General features: G+C 47.9%; 1 protein-coding gene across 1 annotated transcript in view; it reads right to left on the bottom strand.

Annotated features, from left to right (window-relative positions):
• The window catches only part of ATRN (attractin), a gene marked incomplete at its 5' end in the record, with an annotated part of 169,919 nt that extends 153,091 nt beyond the window's left edge, over positions 1–16,828 (bottom strand). Inside the window, one exon of the mRNA XM_051618313.1 lies at positions 16,431–16,828. Coding sequence (XP_051474273.1) covers positions 16,431–16,828 — 398 coding nt within the window. The remainder of the gene's footprint in view (positions 1–16,430) is intronic.
• Positions 16,829–21,681: the final 4,853 nt, after the last annotated feature.

Below are 21,681 nucleotides of genomic sequence, written 5' to 3'. Positions count from 1 at the left end.
GCAAAGTGCATCCCCCGTAATTGAAATAATAGCTTCTGTTTAGCCCCCGTGAAGCACTGCTGAAGGAGCACTACCTGTTCCTGAGGCTAAGACGTGGCTGCAGGCAAGAGTGTTTGCTGATCAACAGACACAGAATGTAAATGACAACCAGATCCCCTAGAAGTAAGAGCAGAAGAGTCATCTTTGCTACGAGGTGACTAAAAGAAAAACCATCTGATCAGAGGGTGTGACACATGAAGTGCTCATACCCGTGCTCTGAGCCATATTTCCATTTTCCCTCCTCCTCACTGCCTTTTCACTTTGCTTTTCAAAACCCATCACAGTGACACACAACAACCACTCCAAGACCAATTACTCTTCCAGGTCTTTTTGGTGTAACTTCCTCTGCACAAGCTTTTCTGTACATCAGCACCAGCCTAAGGGTGCCTTGCACAACTGCCCTTCCTGTTCTGTCATTTTCTTCTCTGCTTCCCCAGGATGACAAGAGTGACCTCTGCCCCCAGGCTCCCCAGTGACATCACAAGTGATGCAATTAGTGTTTATCTCTGCACCCTACCCAGGTCATGAATGAAAATACTAAATCAGGTTCCAGTTCCAACTTCTTATCACACTAATACTCCCCTTTTAAACTTGACCTGTTTAACACATAATCAACTGCTGCCCTTTGACATCTAATATTTGAGAAGGAGCCTAATTAATTTCATGTCAACAGAAATGACAGAATGGAAGATGATGGTGGATGAGCAGCTCAACATGAGCAGACAATGGGCACTTGCAGCTTAGAAACCTACCATGTCCTGGGCTACATCAAAAGCAGCATGACCAGCAGGTCAAGGGAGGGGATTCTCTCCCCCTCTACTTGGCTCTTGTGAGACCCCACCCGGAGCACAGTGTCCAATTCTGGAGCCCCCAACATAAGAAGGACATGGAGCTCCTAGAGAGAGTCCAGAGGAGGCCACAGAGATGCTCAGAGGGCTGGAGCAGCTCTGCTCTGGAGACAGGCTGAGAGCGTTGGGGTTTTCAGCCTGGAGAAGAGAAGGCTCCAGGGAGACCTGAGAGCACCTTCCAGTGCCTGAAGGGGCTCCAGGAAAGCTGGGGAGGGGCTTGGGATAAGGACTGGTAGTGAGAGTACAAGGGGGAATGGATTAAAAATGGAAGAGGGGAGATTTAGGTTGGACATTAGGAAGAAATTCTTGGCTGTGAGGGAGGTGAGACCCTGGCCCAGGTTGCCCAGGGAAGCTGTGGCTGCCCCATCCCTGGCAGTGTTGAAGGGCAGGTTGGATGGGGCTTGGAGCAACCTGGGCTGGTGGGAGGTGTCCCTGCCCATGCAGGGGGTGGGACTGGATGGTCTTTAAAGTCCTTCCAATTCAGACCTTTCTACGGTTCTCTGAAAATACACTTGGTTGTCAGCTTACTCCACTCTTCCTGGCTCCCACAACAAAGGCAGGAAGTTCTTTACACACTGTGCAGAGTAGCCCAGCTTTTCTATTTCAGTAATAGTCCAGGTGACTCTGAATCAAGCAGGTTTCCCAGGTCTGCACTTATCTGCTACAGATGCCTTCCTCCTAAACGATGCTTAAAAAACTTCCCCCCACACACACAGCATTATGACTGTTGCCAAAGATAAATTTTGTTTAAAGCAGCATCACTTACAAATTACAAACCTACCTGACAATCCCTGTCTGTCTCCAATCCTTCTTCCCTTTAACATGCTCTAGGGCTCTGTTTGCTCTCAAGCTCAGATTGATGGGTATGTAGATCTACAGATCATCTTCCCCACTACTTCTTTTTTTATTTAAATAGACACTGCACAGCTCTATTCCACAACCCAAAGACTGAACTCATCTTACTTTATATGACCAGCTCTTCACCCCCACTATTTTTAAAACTGCTCTGAGAAGATTATGAGCACACCTGCCAAAGGGCAAAATTCAATTACAATTACACAGAGGAAAGATTAGAAAAGTGAATTAAGGATCCAGAGGCTATAACCCAACTTCTGGAAATCTAACCAAGGCATTAGGATAAAAAGAGCAGCAGTGAAAATGGTAGAAAGTTTTATTTGACCCAGTGAACGTGAATCCCATCAGCACAAATTATCAAGGCAACGTACAACATGGACTATTTTAGGGGGAACACAATCCAAATGTTATGACTAGGACTCCTACATACTCCCTCAGTACAAATAAGTAATACGATATGTATCCATATGTGCCAGCCATTTCCAGCCCTCATGATGAGCTCTGCAGTTTCAAGTCAGTTTGGGAAAAGACTCTGCCTTCTCCAGAACACTGGTGTGGAAAAGAGCTCTCCAAGACCAGTTTTAGATTGACAGCAAAGACTCTGATTTGCATCCAAAACCTGACAATAGTCCAGGCTCAGTCTGCAAGGGCTGCAAAGTACCTAGTTGTACTGAATTAATTAGGCATCAAAGCACTTAACTGGTTCATAAATCAATCTGTAATTCTACCCTGCATTAATTCACTCAGAGAGAAATGTGCTATACCTTTCTGGATTGATATTTCATTGAAAACACAGGGAAGAAGTCAAGGTACAAACACAAATCTGTGAAAAAAAAACCCCCGAAACAGACCAAGTGATGCCCAGTGATTTCCCTTCCCCAATTTCAGTCCTCTTATAATTTGCTGCCATGAGTTTGCCACTGGTATCACTGGCAAACAACTCTTTGGCTTCATCTATACATGCTCAGCTCCTGCAGAAATATTTCTGAAGACATCCCAGAATAAGGCTGAAGGTGGGATATTGATCCCCCCGCCAAGCTTCAGTCACCCAAAATGCTCAATGCCTGTGTTAACATGGTCTTCTCCCATGCAGCCTGTGGACAGTGCTCCTCAAAAGGCAACTCAGAACAACATTTCACTTGTATTTTTTGATCCCAAGCTGGGTTTGGTTTCAAAATTCCACACACAACAAGCTTATTTTACATGAAAGCAGGGATCTCCAACAGCATCAGTGTCAGCAACTGTGTCTTTAAGACACTTTGTTGTTTAAGTAAGAATTGCATAAAAAAAGACCTTTGCTAAGAAGATTAGGATAAGATGATACATAATATATGTCACAAAAGTACTCTGGACAACTACTTCACATTGCTGACCTGGTCTTCTTTCCTCCTTAGCTCCATCACTTAAACAGGATACTATAAATTAAGGAACAACAAGCAACCTGCACAATTTTAAGTCCACACCCAGGGAACTGTGCAGCTTTAGATGCACTACAAGTGTTTTACAAAGAAGAGGCACAGAGGTAACTACTAAAAAAACCAACATCTCAACAAGCAAGTTTTCAAACTTACCTACTGTTTTCACTCCATGCAGAAGTTAGAGCAACACAAGCCTAATTAGGGCCAGATTTTTTCAGAGTTTGTTTTTAAATACTTTGTCTATATATATTCAAGAGCTAGTAATGAACAAGTGGAAAAGCTTATAAAGGCTCTTAGCTACGGAGGGATTTCCACTCTGGGTCATTAGCAAAGAGAACCTCTGCCAAGCTGCCAGACAGTCACTGCAGAGATGTATCCACATGTGTGTGTTTTTAACCCCATTAAAATGATGGCTATCAGGGGGGGTTTATTTAATTGGAGATTAAAGGAAAAGCATCTAGTGCCAAGTCACAGTCCTGACCTGCTGTAAATCTTTAGCCCATCACGAGCCCATCAACAACCCAGACTCGCAAAGGGCTTCTGACCCCTCAGCCTGTCCATTAGGCACAGCACTTTCTACTGCTCTTATCACAAGTAAGTTAGAAGAACTTAAAAACATCTCCACAATGCTTTTTCACCTCAAAATGAGGGTTTTCCCCTCCTCAGGTAGGCCAAGCATAGCCCCAGGAATCATTCTTAGTGATTATCTCCTCCAGTATGGATGGGTGGTGGCCTTCATCCAGTTACTCTTCAATCTGCAGGGTGACTTTATTTCTTCTGACCACACCGTTCACAACACTATTACACTACAAAACAAGACAGGAATCAGCAATTCCAGTTGTGTTTACAGCATCATTTAAGTCCTCCTAAACCTGGACAATATGATTTCCTTCAGCAGGTAGCAGGAGTTCCCTTATTTCTTTACCTTGCTACAGAACAGGAAGACAGCCCTGATGCCCCAAAAGGACACATGAAGCCAAGCCACAAGGTGCTCAGCTTTTGCCAATTTGCTCATGGCCAGGATTCCATCATCACTTTAAATCAATAGAAAACGTATAAAAAAATTAAAACGTAAACAGAAATAGAAGGACATGTTTTCTCCTGCAGAATTTCTTTTTCAAATCCACAGGTCAAAGTAAGGAATCCCTTTCCAAGAGCTGCCTTCTGTTTTCCAGCCTCAACAGAAAAAAAAGTAAATCTCTTTTTCAGGTAATGCTGCAGAGTCAGACTACAGAGAGGGAGGCTCACTCCAATCCCACTCCCAAACTCCAGTGGGTCTGTAAAGCAACAGGGCAGAATGTCCTTCCTTACTCTTCACACATGGTATAAAGAGAAGTTCTCAAATCTTTCCTCAAGACTACAGACACGCAGCTCCCTCCTGGAAGGCTGCATAAAACCTGCAGGTGGAGAACGATCTAGGGACTGAGAAAGAACACAAAGGTTAGAAGAAGACAGGAACAGCAGAAGTATTTAGACAACAGCAGTTGTGCCTGCCCTGACACAGCCCAGTAGCTGTGTTTTTACCCCAGAACAAGATGCATGAAGTTAACATCAAGCAACAAAAAGGGAAAACCTCCCTCCACCTCTCCTGGGAGAACCTCCAGACCAGCCATCGTGACTTCGTCTGGAAGACACTCCTTGTTCTCCAGGACAGCAGATCTGCGGGCCAGTGTCACCAGCAGACCACCTCCTGCAAGATCTCACCAGCTTTGTTGAACCTCATGGTCAAATCCAGCCATGGATCACTGCTTGAGGAATTGCACAGAGCAAAGCGCTAAACCTTCATGTCTGCACCCATGCTTCACCATGTTTCTGTCCTAGCTCCCAAGTGGGTTTTAAGAGGCTGAGAGCACAGCAAAGGATGTCTTCTTCAGCACAATGTCTCATCTCTTGCACACTCTTGTACACATACATCTTGTCTTGAAAACAAGCAAACCTCAAGCACAGAAGATACTCTGATGCCTTGACCAGCTTTGATCAGATAACACGATTTTTCACATTGTGACTTTTTTTTCCTCTTTCAACTCCACATTACGAATTCCTGTCAGTGCTGAATGGAGAAATTAAGATCACATTTTCACTTCATCCCTTTTAACACACAATATTCTTCTTCATAAGCCTCAGCGAAGATGTTCCGGGCATATTTATAGTAACAATAACCACATTTCTTCTGGAGGGCAGTTATTATTTGCAGAACAGGTAAGTTGGATACCAGCTGCCAGGCAAAACTGCCAGGAAAACGTGTCTAAATTTCCAAATTCCTATTTAAATAACATCATCACCAGAACATCTATCTTTAAAACGTACGAATAAATTGTCCTTGTTTCATAGATAGAGAAACCAAACCAAGAAGATTAGATGATAAACTGTCCTTCTGTTTGATTCCCAAAGTTGTGTGATCATTTACTCCCAAGGGGATCATGCCCAATGAATGCAAAAGATACAACAGGCCAAACTTTTCCAAAGTATAACACAGCTGAAGGGACCTGGTGGTATTTAAAAGTTTCGGCAGAAAGACCAAGGGGACAAAAAGTCAACACCTCATTGACCATGGTGAGGCCTCCTCTGCAGCCCTCATCAACTACCTTTGGGTTTTTAAGTGCTATCTTGGAGTTGGGTTCCTAAGAGTTTGGCCTGGCCCTGCCTGCTGTCACTGCACCTAATGCCACTCGTCCACATGGATGGCATTTGTCAAACTGCTTTTTCGGAGCAGGCAGGAGCTGCACCTCCCTCCCTGGGGGCTAATTCAGCTGAGGGGGGATCTCGTCAGTGCTGATCAATATCTCCAGGGGGTGTCAGGAGGATGGGGCCAGACTCTTCCCAGGGGTGTCCTGGGACAGGACAAGGGGCAATGGGCACAAACTGGAGCACAGGAGGTTGAACCTGAACATGAGAAAATCCTTCTTTACTCTGAGGGTAACGGAGCCCTGGAACAAGCTGCCCAGGGAGGTTGTGGAGTCTCCATCCCTGGAGACATTCCAAACCCACCTGGATGTGTTCCTGTGGGATCTGCTCTAGGGGATCCTGCTCTAGCAGGGGGGTTGGACTGGATGATCTCCAGAGGTGCCTTCCAACCCCCACCATTCTATGACTGAGTGATTCTGTGAACACTGCCTGTGCTGCCACCCTTTTCTTTCAGAGGAGACTGAAACTTACAGAAACGTAAAAGCTGAGTATCTTTGCTTAAGAAAACACTACCAGGAAATGTGGACAAGGAAGAAGAGCTGCCAGAAGACACTGCACCTCCTTCCCATCTAGCATCAAGCACGGGGACTGAGGTCCTGACACGGCTGCTTAACCAGCCAAGGACACAGGAAGCCACCCGGCCACAGGGCTGGACAGCAGGACTGGGGAGCAGAAACCAGCCCACCTGGGTCTCAACTCCAGACACCTTTCAGAAGAAATTACTTGAGTATTTTCTAAAACCAACCAGGGTGCTAACCTCAGGCAGCTCTTCACTTGCCAGACGTCCCCTCGCACCCTTTTTATTCCTCCTGAGATGCCCTTAGAGAAGTTCCAGGCTATAAAGTCACTATAGCTTTTCCAGCTGGATCACACATTCCTGTTTGCCACCAGAAATCCATCCTCTCACATTCAAACACCTAAGCTGCATACAAATTGGTTGTTACACCATTGGAATTCGGGAATTATGCAGGTATTGAGACAACATTTGCCTGCTGTCCCAGAAAGCTTCACTAGTTCAGGTTACTGAGAAGAGCTGCAAATGATCCAAGAATTACTTATTTTAATGTTGGTGTGTTTTACACAGCTCTGAGTTTTCTTTGGGCTCACCACATAAATTCAGATAAAACAAGTTCATGGAATACCAGTGATACCCACCAAGAATATACACACACACACACATCTTTTCAGCTATATTAGAATGGATGTTTTAGAAAAAATGTGCACAGGTGGGAAGTCAAGTTCTCTTTTTGACTTTGAGCCACTTCAACACCTCCTCAAAATGATTCATCCTCCAAAAGTTGAATGAGGGCATATTTAAACACCCATTATCATTCCCACAATGAAAAACACTGACTTTCAAGAATGACTGCAAGCTGTGCTTGTGAGAAACAGACACCGACTGACCCCAATTTAAAGATCTGCCTCTTCTGTATTTGAATGTAATAAATCAATCATTGATCACAAGTGCACTAACACTGCCAAGCAAGCAGGCAGCAACCATAAATAAATGCATCAGGAAATAAGAGTCTATCTTGTACAACAATAAATGAAGTTCCAAATTTTTCAACCAAAACAAAGGCAACTGACCACTCAATTATGCCTGTTCTCAACCTCCATTTGAAAAAAATAAGTATCATCTAACCACCAGTGATCCCTAAAGTAATTATTTCCCAGTGTATTATTTTCCCAGTGTAATACTTTCCAATGAGCAGACCAGAAACTTGAACATCTCCTCTTAATTCAGATACAACTGAATATTCTTTTCTAGCAGCACAGAAGTCCTTGATGGGAAATAATGCAGGAGGTCTCCCTGATTTTTCTCTTGCAACACTGAGCTGCACAGTCAGCATTCCAGCCCCACATCACTTGGCATTTCAAGTCCTGCAAGGTAGGAATTTTTTTCCTTGGCATTGCCTTTGCTGATTCTACACAAGATCGAAGCGTGTAAGAAAGGCAGGTCTTGGAGATCATAAGCTCTGGAATTGCTATGAAGTCCAAGTGACACTCTCCACTCTGCATTAATAGAGTATCAGTCGTGTGAGTTAATCATTAAACAGGCAGGTGCACAGCTCTGGCAGGAAACAAGCTGCACAAAACCTTCACCAAGCCTTCTTGAAAAGTTTATTTTAGAAGAATTCAAACATGTTCTCGGTGTAACAAGCAATGAGATCCAAAAACTGTGCAGAGGGTGAAGCTCAATCATAGATTTTACTCTGGATAAGGCAATTACATTCCGAATATCTGGCAAGACATGCCACAATACCAACACTTCAAACATTCCAAACCCACGAAAGGAAGGATACAATGGAACACAGACATCAGGGGAATTAAAAGACCCTAAAACCACTTACTACACAGCTATACATTATACCAACTCAACAAAGCTAAATGCACTGGAAGTGTAATTTTTTTTTCCCTCATAGCTACACTAACAACTGAAAAACAGCAGGAGTGAAAACACCACAGCTCTACAGCAGAGGCATTGAAGACACAGTTGTTCTTTCACTTTGCAATGAAATAATATTAAATCCAATCCACATTTTCGGAGTGGAAAAACAGTTCTTACCTTCTGTATTTGAGTCCATAAAAGAGTTTTACAAAAAAATGCTAATTCATCTTTGCCAAGCTCATATATGTTGAGTAGACAAGCTCCACCTTGGAGACAGGTGTTTTATTTCCATGTAATAAAAACACTGACTAATAAGAAAGTGTTCAACAGGGGGGCTTCCTAACATAGCCTTCCTTATTTTGTGTCCTACCACATCACAGAAACTAGCAACCAAAAAGACCCAAGGCTTCTGAAATACAAGAACTAGAAAAAGATGACAACTAACAGAAAAACTGGGATTTTCAGAGCTGTTTGTTACTCCTGCTCTAGTCTCTCCAGAAAGCTGAGCTGCACTGGCTGATGGTGACAGACATTACAGGTAATTTTCAGCCAGAACAGGACACGTAACCCTCTGTACCTACATGAAGCAACAACTTGTTTCAATTTTTGCCACATGCACAGAGCACACCTGAGCTGAGTGTTACATCTAACAACACTATTTCTTCTGCAGCTCCAAGCCCAGCAGGCATGGCAGGGAAAAAAGGTACTTTACATATTGGAAAACCCTTGGTTCAAATGCCCAGACCACCTGCACTAGCATGAGCTCCCTTACACCAGCCCAATCCCACTTCTCCATTTTCAGAGAACTGAAAATTCCAAGTCTTGACAATACTGCAGGAAACCTGTTTGACCAAATAAAGCCACAAGGAGCACCAGGGATGTTAACTTAGACCCTGGGGTGCCCTGGGAGTACTTCACACAATCCAATCGAGATTGGCTGCCCTTCTGTAGCAGGAATATTGCTCAAGCAGTCAATAAAACATTTACATTCCTTCTTGTCATGCAAGCTGCACTCAGGCTCTTATCAGCCCCAAACGCTGAGGACATTTTCTTTACAACATTATTCTAAAAATCCCCCTCTATTCTGGTGTATTCAATTTAGTTTATCAGGTTTTCATATCAAGATTTTTCAGTCTGCAAAGTCTTTTACCATGCCTGATGATTCCATTACTCTGCAATCAGGATGGAGCCCTTCCGTTCCAAGGATCCCAAGGATTCCAGGTTCTCCAAGCCAAAGCCATGCCCTGGATCACATGCATGCAGCACATCCATCAAAACCCTTCAGCAACCCGTGTCTCTGCTAATTAAACATTTCTTTTAAGCAAAGGGAGGGAAGGACATTAATGACAGCCTCAAGTAGGCTCTAAGGGAACCCCATGTGGATCAGCCACAAACAAAGCCAGGGAACAAAAGCAGGAAGCAAAAACCAAACATCATCACTGGTTCAGTATTTCAAATAAAATGAGCACTTGATTCCAAGCCATGTACAAAAGCAAATTATCATGCCTGTTTTGTGCTGTAAAACTGATTAGCACATTTTCCAGCCCTGCTTGCAAGACCCTGCAGTGGTTGGCCATGCAGATGTTGGCACGTGGCTAGACAAGGACAAACTGCTGCAATAAAACTGTTGCTGTCCTTCTTATTATGAATTCCAGTTTGGAGCAGCTCGCTCCAAAACCACTTGACCTACAAAATCACTTCATCCTCACTCCCATCTTCTGCATTTTTTACTCTGTCTCTTCACTGTGCTTCAGAAGCTGCGATTTAAGAGCTCCTGAAGAACTACTTGCTGAGAACATCCTGAGTGCAGCACCAAAAGAACAGCTCTACCAAATCAAGGAGCTGTGCTTCCAACTTCAAATTGGAAAAAAACAAATTCTTCAAGGAAATCAGCTGTTGAAGAAAAGAGCACCCAAGGGTATCATAAATCAATGCAATAATACAACAGTTTGGTCAGAAGCAGAATTATCTCCATATAGAGGGGATTTGCAGCACACATCTTCATAGACATTAATGTTAGGCACAGAAGAAAGCTGATGGTTTTAAATTTGATTGTTTGTGAAAGCTTCAGAGGAACCAGCCAGGAAAGTGAAATCTGTCACATGCAATCCAAATGTTATTTAAGTTTCTCAGGACACATGAGAAAAGCATTGCTGGTCCTGGCTCTTTTGAAAGCTTAAAAAAATAATGCACTTTGTGTGAAAACTGTGCTAACCTCAGCCATTTGTTGATATTTCAGTGAAAAGTCATTTATGCTAAATGTAAATTGAGTAAGACTGTAACGAACACCCGTTTGGACATGAGCTTATTTTGGATCCATAATGGAAGAAGCAAATGAGGCTGTGAAATAATGGAAAAATCCAGAGCAGCGTCAGACAACTCCTGCTAAGCTGACTCAGGCTGATATTCAAACAGACAGAGAGGAATGAGACAGAAGTGTTTTTCATGTTGACCACTGCAGAAAAGGAGGCCTCTGCAGTCAGGTCTGAGGCAGTGATGTGATCCTGGGATTGACAGGCTGAGGAACTTTACCCTCTACCTGCACCATTCCCAGAGGTCTCCACACTCCAATGTGCTCAGCAGGAAGGCAGGAGCTGGACCTTGCTTCCTCCTCCCTCACAGGCTGAAGCCACGAGCTGTTTGGGAATTCCAATAACTCCAAGGGTGAAGCTGTTTGATGTGCAGGAAGCAGAGATGCCAGGAAGGACCTGGCGTGGACTGCACTGTGGCTGCTCTGAATTTTCTGCTGGAGTCCTTGCTATGAAGCAGACTGAGAAGTAACCATAAGGAGTGAGCTCACTGCAAGCAAAGCCTCACACAAGTCATACTTATGCTGGCAAGAAGTGGCAGAACATCTCAGATATTTCAAAAATCATTATTTCGTGGATGAATTTTCGGTCTTCAAACAGACCTACTAAAACTTCAGACTGAGCAATAAACAATGACAGTAAGAATAAAACTGTGGGGATTGGAATGAAATATTAGCCATGAGTTTCTCTCTCAATGAACAGACCATTTAAATACCTTTATAGGCAGACAGAAATAGAGATTTGCTCATGGAGACAGATATATACACAAGTCTCCTGGCAAAATTATAAATCCAGATTTGGAAAGAATGCCCCCAAGAACTAAATGAAAGCACATAAAGGTTCTTTTCTTCCCAGTGTATACTTTAAAATTGATAATGCTTAAATATTTCCTGCTTCAATATCTTATTTTATTACCAGAGCACAACATGTGAGTGAGCCTTTCACACAGCAACACGGAAGAGAAAATCATTTTAAAGCACAATAATGTACTAATGAAAAGAGAGAAGCAGAATGGGGATCAGGCACAAGTGCAGCACCCAAATCTAATTTAAGCATTTAAACTGATTTGATTCAAATTTCCAACATCCTTAGATACATTAAGCAGTTTTCTGACTTCTTAAAGCTTTAAATTGTATCAGGTAGCTTTTTACAGACAATGGTTTTGTATACTAGCTTTTGACCAAAAAACCTCCTGTTTATTTATGAATAGGAACTGTGACAGTTCTTTGCCAGCTAGCAGCTGTCTCAGGTTATAATTCACCCCAAACTCTTTTATCTCTTCTAGAGATAAAATCCCTCTTCACTCTAGTATTCTTTGGCCAAGAACAGTATTACCACCAACTTCTTAATAACATTCAATCAGCAGCCCATAACTGCCTCCATTAAATTAATAAAAAGGTAGTTTAAAAGATACACTCATCTTTCCCCACCCCTCCCCCCCCCTTCTCCAGCTGTCACGTTGCCTTGGGAAGCACTGCTTAGCATTTTCCATCTCCTACCTCAAAACAAAAATATACTACCATGAAAGGACAGCCAGTGCCTTTACACACAAAACCTGGTTTTCTGGAATCACTTGGTATTTCATTATGCAGTAAAAATTATGGTCTCTTCATAGTTCCAGATACAATCATACACCAGGTTGCCCATCAGTGTGCCTATATACAAAATCCACACACAATGACTGCTCAGGAGCCAAGCACTAGCCTGAATTCCTACACACAATCTTCCACAATCTCTGGCCAATAAACCTCTGTCAAATAACTATCATTTCTTAACCTGTGCTATATCTCCCTCAGCTGTCTGCTCATCAGGCACCATCTGAAACAATTCAAGCAGGAGGAGAAGTTGTGGCACGGAAGTTCTTTGAAGAGTTTGTGGTCTCACAGCCTGCAGCACCTTTTGACTGTACAACACCCCATGCCGGCAACTTCCCTCTCCAGCTTGGCGCTCCTCAACTCCAGCTGCTCCAAAGCATTATCTCCAGGGTGCTGCTGCAGCTCTGTGCCTGGGATACTTGCCTTCCCTCCCAGCAGACCTCCTCTCCTGCCCAGACTACAGCAGCTTGAAGCCACTGGCCTACAGCAGACCCCAGCCAGGACAGAAGCCCCCTGGAGGTTTGGCCAGAAATAGAAACACAAGCACTTCAGGCACAGCCTGTATTTTCTATTTCAGTTTCCCATAAAGCCAAGATCTTAGTCTTTATCTTTAAATAAGTGGGTGCTTCCACATCTTAAAAAAAAAAAAAAGTCACCTTAAGTCCTTCATAACTCAATCTTCTACCCTCCAAGAGCACCACTGATCTCTGCAGAGGACAGTGGCTTCTCAGAATCACAGAACGGTTTGAGTTGGAAGGGACCTTCAAGAACATCTAGATCCACCCCCCTGCATGGGCAGGGACACCCCCCACCAGCCCAGGCTGCTCCAAGCCCCATCCAACCTGCCCTTCAACACTGCCAGGGATGGGGCAGCCACATCTTCCCTGGGCAACCTGGGCCAGGGTCTCACCACCCTCACAGCAAAGTCATTTCTACAACTCAGAATGATCTCTAACAACAGCCCATGCAGAAACACTTCTGCTGTGCCTCTTTCCTTTTAAGAAATAACACCACACCACATGCTTAAAACCCCCACACATCCACGTTAGAACAGTAACACACCGCCCATCATCTCTCCTTTCGTGGTTGGGGTGAAACAAGAAAGAAATTGATCCATCCCAGATTTGTTACCTACATTTCTAACTGCAGCCTAAATGAAGAAGGCAACAAGAGTATGAGCAGACTGTAATACGAAGCTTCAACGTTTGTTCTTTGCTGCTACCACAAGAAGATGTGAGGGACTGGTAGGTCAGCAAAGCACAAGTTGTATCATGACAACCCCAGTGCTCAGTGTAAACAAAAAAAGTCAAGGCCACAAATATGTTTGTCATATATATCTAGATAAGGACATATATATATATACAGATAATGCCAAATTTAATTACATCTCTCAGGCAAGTAGACAAGCATGTGGAATATACCACACTTACAAAAGAATTTACAAAACAATTTTCACTTCTACTTCCCATTTGTCCTTACAGATCAAATAACACATCCAGGGTTTTAAAGCAAAGCTCTTGCCAAAAAAACACCCCTGAACTGCCATTTCTGACAGAAGACAAGAGTAAACCCAAGGCATGGGAAAGTTGTGACTGCAAAGCTCTACTAGACGTTGCTAAAACCACCTGTTCGCACTTTTCTTGGAAAGTTTATAAACATTCCGGGAAACATCAACTCACTCATTAAAAAACAAACAGTGAAATGAAACACCTAGAGAGGAAAACATGAATTATGTCTGCAGTCAAAATTTTAGACCAGAGTTACAGGTGAAAAAGAAACAAGTGGCTTTAAGAGGCTAAAGAACACAAACAGAAGAGGCCATTAGCAGTGGCTATAAACCAATTCTTTTTCCACTCAGCAGCACCAGTTTTGCCATTCAGAAAAGACAACTCTGCCTTGATTCAAACCCAGTCCCCTTAAAACCACCAACATCTCAAAAACCACTCAAGGAAGCTAAAAAGTTAAGTGGCTGTTTCACAAATTTTCTCTCTCAACTAGAAGAAATTTCTTATCGTGACAGTGGTAAAAAAAACAAACAAACAACCTTAAAAAGAAAGCTTTCGACTTCCAGGGCTTGCTCAGCCAGGCATCGTTTCCCCACAAAACAGATTTCAAATCAGCTGCATCACACACCCATCTACAGACTGTCAAAAATACAAATGAAAAAAATAGAAATTTCAGCTCCCAGAGCACACAAAGTGTTCCTCCTCAGCTTCAATCTACAGCAAGCATTGTGGAAGGGTGGTCGGTGCTCCCTGCGAGGATATTCCTGAGAAAGCTGCCTAGAATACTCATCCTTTTCTCATTTCCTTCTTTTCCAAGAATCAGTTCTGCCCAAGGAATCCACCTGAGCACGCAGACACACACTCTGGCCCGATAAAACCAAAGCAGGTGGTGACCATCTTACAGAAACCCCTGCCACTGAAAACCTAAGTTTATCTAGAGAAGCCAGGGTGCATTTCCAGCCTAAGATCCTCAGTCTCTCATCCCACGGGGCAGACTTCAGACACACAACCACACTGAGTGTCCCAGTGCCACCAGAACTGGCCTCAGACCTGCAGGCAACGTGCTTTCCAGTATGGCACAGCCCAAAGATCACCTTTCTCTGTGCAGATGTTCCTCATCCTCCACACACAGCCAGGAAGTCTCCAGCCCCCTGACCAGAACCACCCTTTGGCCTTTTTTTCCTCACAAAAACATAAAAATTACCCTGCTCAGGAAGCTCACAGCATCCCCCCCGCCCCGTGCTGTTCAAACCCCTCCAACTGCCCAGCTCTGGCCTTGCTCTCTAGCAAACCCTGGGGCTTCCTTTCCTTCCACCAGGCTCTTATTTCCACTCTCCCTCCCCAAAAGCCAGCACCACTCCTGCTCACACCCCTCTGCCACAGCAGCTGAGCCTCCTCACACACCAGCTACCTCCTTCAAGATGCTGCTTCTCTCACCCATGGATACCTCTCCCAAATTCACCCTTAACCAAAATCAACACAAGCTCATACTATCTGCCAAGCTGAGCTTGTTCAACCCCTCTCCCCCAAACACCCCTATGGCCTCCACCCAGCCCTAACACCTGCCTGCACACCCTTCCTCTCCCACTCCAACCTGCTCCCAGCCAGATCTCCTGCCCCATCAGCACATCCTCCATGTTTCTCCTGTCTCTGCCCCTGCCCAGGAACCCACACCCACGCTGTCCTCCAGCCCTGGCACCTGCTCCTCACTGCTCCCAACACCAGCCACCTCCAAACCCAGCCCTAATTAAGCTCCTTTATCCATCATCCTTCAGCTCTAATTAGCCCCCAAACCCTCCCTTGCTGTCCCCCAATACGTCCCCCCCAGCCTTACTTTCCAGACCTACCACAACATAAACCCAGCTCCTCGTATTCACACCCCACCACCTCCCAGGCCCAGGCCCTTCTCCCCAGACCCACGCTGCCCAGCGCCCTACACCCGCAGCCCAGCAGCACAACCGATCCCCAGCTCCCCCCTTGTGCAAACCCAGCCACCAACACCCCAAAACACCGCCCTCCCAGAGGTGCCCCTTGGGGACAACCACCCTGTGCTCACCCACCGCTGCTGCTTGGTGGGGCACCCAACACCCAGACCTTCCCCAAGAAGCCCCAGCCCCTTACACCCCCCGACCTGGCATTCTGCTCTCTCAGCCCATCACACCCACGCTCCTCTCACCCACCCCCCAACCCCCCCAAGCCCCTCCTGTCACAGCCGCATGCCCCCAGCCCTCCCCCTCCGCACCCCCAAACCCCTGCTGTCCCCCCTGCCTGACTCCCACCCAGCCCCTGACACCCACACCCCCCGGCACCAGCCCCTCACACCCCTCCTGCCCCCCCTGACCCAACCAGGGACACCCCACCCACCCACCCCCCAATTCCCCATCCTCACCCAGACCTGCCCCCTTCGCAGCCCCACCGCCCTCACCCCGCACAGGCTGCTCCCACCCCTTGGGAAGCCCCCGGCCCACCCTGAGCCCCCAAACCACCCACACACACACACTTTCCTTCCCCCATACGTGCCCCCCCTCCCTCGAGCAGCCTCACCCGGGGACCCCCAGTCCCCCTCATCCCCGCTCCTGCCCCCTCACACCCCCCAACCCCAACATCCTCCCAGCCCTGCCGCTTCACCCCACCCCCCCCCACCTTCCCGGGACCCCCAATAACGGCTCCTCGAGCCTCCAGGCGCTGCCCCCCCCCCCCTCCCTGCCTGCCGGGGACACCCCCCGGCCCAGCCCGGCCCGGCCCGGCCCGGCCCGGCCCACCCGCCGCCGCTCCCGGGGGGCTGACCTGAAGCGTCCCCCGCAGTGCTGGCACTGGTCGCCCACCCAGCCGGGCTGGCACTCGCACTGCCCGCTGCCCGGCTGGCACCGCCCGCCGTTGGCGCACGGCTTGTCGCATTCCTTCGCCACCTCCTCGGCGGCGGCGGCGGCGGCGGGCCCCAAGCCCGGCAGCGCCGGCATCAACAGCAGCAGCAGCAGCAGCGAGAAGGCGAAGAGAGGAGGAGGAGGAGGCGGCGGCAGCGGCGGCCTCCCGCCCCGCCAGCCCGGGCCCCGCCAGCCCGGGCCCCGCCGCGCCGCCAGCTCCCGCGCCATCTGCCGCCACCGACTGCAGCAGGGCCGGCCGGGGGGCGGCGGGACGAGGCGGAACACGGGCCGCGGCGCCTCCCGGGACGGTGGCCGGCGAGGGGCGGGGGCGGCGGGGGGAGGGAAACGGGGCGGGGGGCGGGGGGGGGTTGTCGCCGCGCCCGCTACGGTGGCCGTGAGGGGGGGGGAGGGGGGCGGGGGAACGGGGGAGGGGCCCGGGCGCTCGCGCAGCACCGGGCGGGGCGGGCGGTGACGTCATGCGCGGACACGCGGGAACACGGACACGGACACACGGGGACACGGACACGGACAGACACACGGACACGGACACACGGACACAGACACACGGACACACGGACACGGACACACGGGGACACGGACACACGGACACGGGGACACGGACACACGGACACGGGGACACACACACGGGGACACGGGGACACGGACACGGACACACACGGGGACACGGACACGGACACACGGACAGGGACACGGACACACGGATGGACACGCGGACACACGGACACGGACACAGACACGCGGACAGGGACATGGACACACGGATGGACACACGGACACGGACACACGGACACACGGACACACGGACAAGGACATGGACACATGGACACACGGACACAGACGCGGACACGGACACACGGACACGTGGACACACGGACACAGACACGGACACGGGGACACACGGACACGCGGACATGCAGACATGGACACGGACACGCGGACACGCAGACACGGACATGCGGACACGCGGACACACGGACACACACCCCCGGGAGGGGGGAGCACTACGGGAGGCCTGGAGGCTGAAGGGAAAGGAAAAGCTTGATGGGATCCCAGACGGGTCTGGGTGGGAAGGGACCTTCAAGACCACCCAGTCCCACCCCCCCTGCACTGGCAGGGACACCTCCCACCAGCCCAGGCTGCTCCCAGCCCCATCCAACCTGCCCTTCAACACTGCCAGGGATGGGGCAGCCACAGCTTCCCTGGGCAGCCTGGGCCAGGCTCTCACCTCCCTCATAGTGAAGAATTTCCTCCTCATGTCTCACCTAATTCTCCCCTCTTCCAGCTTTAATTCATTAGCCCGTGTCCCATCCCTCCCTGCCCTTGTCCCAAGTCCCTCCCCAGCTTTCCTGGAGCCCCTTCAGGCACTGGAAGGTGCTCTAAGGTCTCCCTGGAGCCTTCTCTTCTCCAGGCTGAACACCCCAACTCTCCCAGCCTACTTATTTCACTTAAACCAGACCCAAAGGTCGTGGCACCAAACAAGCTGTGATTCGGAGAACCCCGACGCGTAACCTGAGCATCAACAACAACTGCTGTCACCACCCCTGCTTCCAGCAGCTCCCTTTTCCACTGCCCCGGTCTCAGCAGCAAATCCAGCCCCAAGGTCCGTCAGCCCCTTCTCTGCAGAGCCACCGCCACCCCAGGTGCAGCTGGAGACCCTCACGGACCCTTCTCCCCTCTCCTCGCTGAAGCTGGGGTGTGAGGAGCTGGCGGGTCCTCTCCAAGCATTTTTAGGCCTTAAACCTTAACAGGAGGGAGAAGCGAAGCCGTTAAATCTCTGGTCTGCTCCTGGGGTGATGGGCAGGGCAGCAGCCTCTTCTCTAAGCACACCAGCAAGGATGCTGTTTCCGGCAGGAAGGGTGGAGCAGAAACACAGATGCTGCTGAAAATTGTCTGACCTTTCATTTTTCGGGGGGGGGGGGGTGAAGAAGGAGTGAGAAAGGTGAAGGCGACGTGGAAGTTCTTGGGTAAATGTTGCCCTTGGTCCGTCTCCATTCGTCTGGTTGTGTCTGGGCTTGCTGGGGTTGTTTGTTTCATACCTTGTTTCGAATGTGGAAAGATGAGAAATGTTTGGTTGGTTTTTGTTTTTAAATGAAAGGGCAAAATAGATACTCTGTGCCTTTTTCTCTGTAAACAATGAGTGACCAGGTTTTACATGCAGTAATACAAAGAGAGACAACAGACTAGCTGGAAGTAGCCAACTCACTGTGTTTAGGTAGTTAATTTGTATTTAGAAATCAAAATATGAGTTTCCTCTCTGAGCTGGAGGTTCTCCCGTGGGAGCCTTGGTGATTTCTAAGTAAGTTACCAGGGATAATGAAGGGCGTTGAGCAGATGGGAAAGGAAACAGTCTGAAGACCAGTTGTGTCTTTTCGTCAGTCAAGCATCTTAACAAAACCATCATTCATATATTCTGCCTTCTTTGCTTGAGGCCCCAGGAAGGAGGATGAAATGCTGGCTTAAAAATGCTTTCCTGGGCTGACCTGGTATCCAAAGAAGACATAAAACCAAAAAGATGGTAGAGATGAGAAGCAGCATGCAAATACCTTCTAGGCTACACAGAGGAGGAGGCACAGAGAAGAATGTAAGTTCCTGGGACACAAACAACTGCCAGCATGACCTGAATCCATGGATTCAGACACCATCCACTGCCATCAACCGAGGTGCCACCAGCAAAAGCCAGGCTGGCTTGGAGACTCCCCCAGCTCAGGATGTAGCCAGCACAGGATGCTGCTCTCAGGATTGTGCTTGGTGTGTCACACAGATTCTGCCAGTGCAACTCGCTCCCACCAACTGAAGCCAAAGGTTTCCCACTGGTGGAAATTTCTCAGGCACAGCTTCTGTACCACATGGGTTCATTGGATGTTAGCAGCTGAGGCCTGGGGTTGGCATCTGCTCTCAGATATCCCCTCCATCCTCTACGTTGTCTCTCCCTACATCTGTTTCTGTTCATTTGCAGTTATCAGGGATAACAATATTTATATTTTCACAACACTTGCTCCCCCCTTTCTTGCCAAACACTGCTCATTGATGCGTAATAAACTGGAAGTCAAATCAATGGTTAACATGGTAAGAATACACTTGGATAAATTGTTCCCATCCTGGACTTCTCCTGAACTTCTCTGTATCAGTGTCATCATAGAATCATAGAATCCCAGACTGGTTTGGGTTGGAAAGGACCTTCAAGATCATCCAGTTCCAACCCCCCTGCATGGGCAGGGACACCTCCCACCAGCCCAGGTTGCTCCAAGCCCCATCCAACCTGCCCTTCAACACTGCCAGGGATGGGGCAGCCACAGCTTCCCTGGGCAACCTGGGCCAGGGTCTCACCACCCTCACAGTGCAGTGGTTACTTGGTTGGTTTTTACCAAGCAAACTTTAACTCTCTTCAAGAAAGAGTAAAGGGAGATCATCCAGCAAATGAGAGCAGGGAGAGCCCTCACATCATGCCAGACCTATTGTCCAGCTAAAGGAGCATTTGTCAGCTGCCAGTGGCCAATCTCAAACACTTCAGAGAAGACCAACACGTGTGGATGTTACACAACAGGAGAAATCCTTTCCTGACCTTGTTAGGGATCACACTGTGCCCTGGCAGTGTCTGCATGAAACATTAACTGTGGGAGACCACTACTGGTAAATTAAGTTTAATCAGTTCAGTTTTAACATTCAAAGAACGTTCAAAAATGCTTCTTTTTTCTTTTTTTTTTTTTTCTTTTTTTTTTTTTTGTAAGCAGGCAGCTTTCTGACATGACAAGACAGTTTGGGAGGAGTTTGGTTAGCCCAGAGTGCAGGCTCAGCTAGTTTTATTTTGGAAAACAGAAATATTTCCTAATAGACTTACTAGGATGATTGAAACTCCCTTGCCTGACAAGAGGGGCAGCAGGACAATGGTGGTTTTGCAAAGCACAGACAGTGAGGGTATTGATTCATAGAATCCCAGACTGGTTTGGGTTGGGAGGGACCTGAAAGATCATCTAGTCCCAACCCCTCTGCATGGGCAGGGACACCTCCCACCAGCCCAGGTTGCTCCAAGCCCCATCCAACCTGCCCTTCAACACTGCCAGGGATGGGGCAGCCACAGCTTCCCTGGGCAGCCTGGGCCAGGGTCTCACCACCCTCACAGCCAAGAATTTCTTCCTGATGTCCAACCTAAATCTCTGCTCTTCCAGTTTTAACCCATTACCCCTCATGCTATCCCTCCATGCCATTTTCAAGACCCCCTCCTCAGCTTTCCTGGAGCCCCTTCAGGCACTGGAAGGTGCTCTAAGGTCTCCCTGGAGCCTTCTCTTCTCCAGGCTGAACACCCCAACTCTCCCAGCCTGTCTCCAGAGCAGAGCTGCTCCAGGCTCTGGTCATCTTTGTGGCCTCCTCTGAACTCACTCCAACAGCTCCATGTTCTTCCTAAGCTGGGGGCTCCAACATATGCTCCAACAATGCTCTGTTGTATTGAGGGATGGAAGAATCCCGAGTATCATAATTACCAAAAATAATGTAATCAGAACAGCACTGAAGTGGCTCTCAGGCAGCACGTGACATCAACAGCTGGTTATTAAGCAAGAATTTCCTTGCATCTTGATTTCAGACAAGACTCTCCAATGGGCACGTGCCACCAGCAAGGAATTGTGTTGGGCAGGAGGAGCTACACTCGCCTCTTCTCACTCTTGTTGTCAGACTCTTACAGCCCTGTATGTTCTCGTTACACGTGCTATTGAACCCACATCCAGTCAGCACATATTTGCTCAGCAAATCAGGCAAGTCACTGCCCTCCTCATGCCCAATGATAGGAGAGCTGGAGATGCTAATTAATGAATTGGCCTCTGGGGTGAAGTTATATCCTCGTTAAGAAGACTCCCATTGATCTTAATAAGGTCAGAACACCATTGCTGAGGGCTGAGTCAGGGCTGAGCTGGATATCCCGGATGGGTAAACCATGGAGCTGCCCTGGGAAGCTGGTTGTATGGTCTGTTTATCTGTGCAGCTCAAAATGGATCAAGTCATGGTGATATCTAGGGTCAATCATCACAAGAAGCCATGGCCATAAGGCTGCGTTATCCAGGCTTTTCTCCTTCCACAGAGATGAGCTGTGTCAAAGCTGCCCTAAACTCCAGAAATAACTCCCTTCCCAGGGGCCTGGAGACAGCTCTTTCCAATTAGCT

This window comes from Apus apus, chromosome 4 (genome assembly GCF_020740795.1).
Source record: "Apus apus isolate bApuApu2 chromosome 4, bApuApu2.pri.cur, whole genome shotgun sequence".
Taxonomy (NCBI): domain Eukaryota; kingdom Metazoa; phylum Chordata; class Aves; order Apodiformes; family Apodidae; genus Apus; species Apus apus.
Note: the sequence above shows the minus strand (reverse complement) of the source record. Positions and strands in the feature narration are given on the sequence as shown.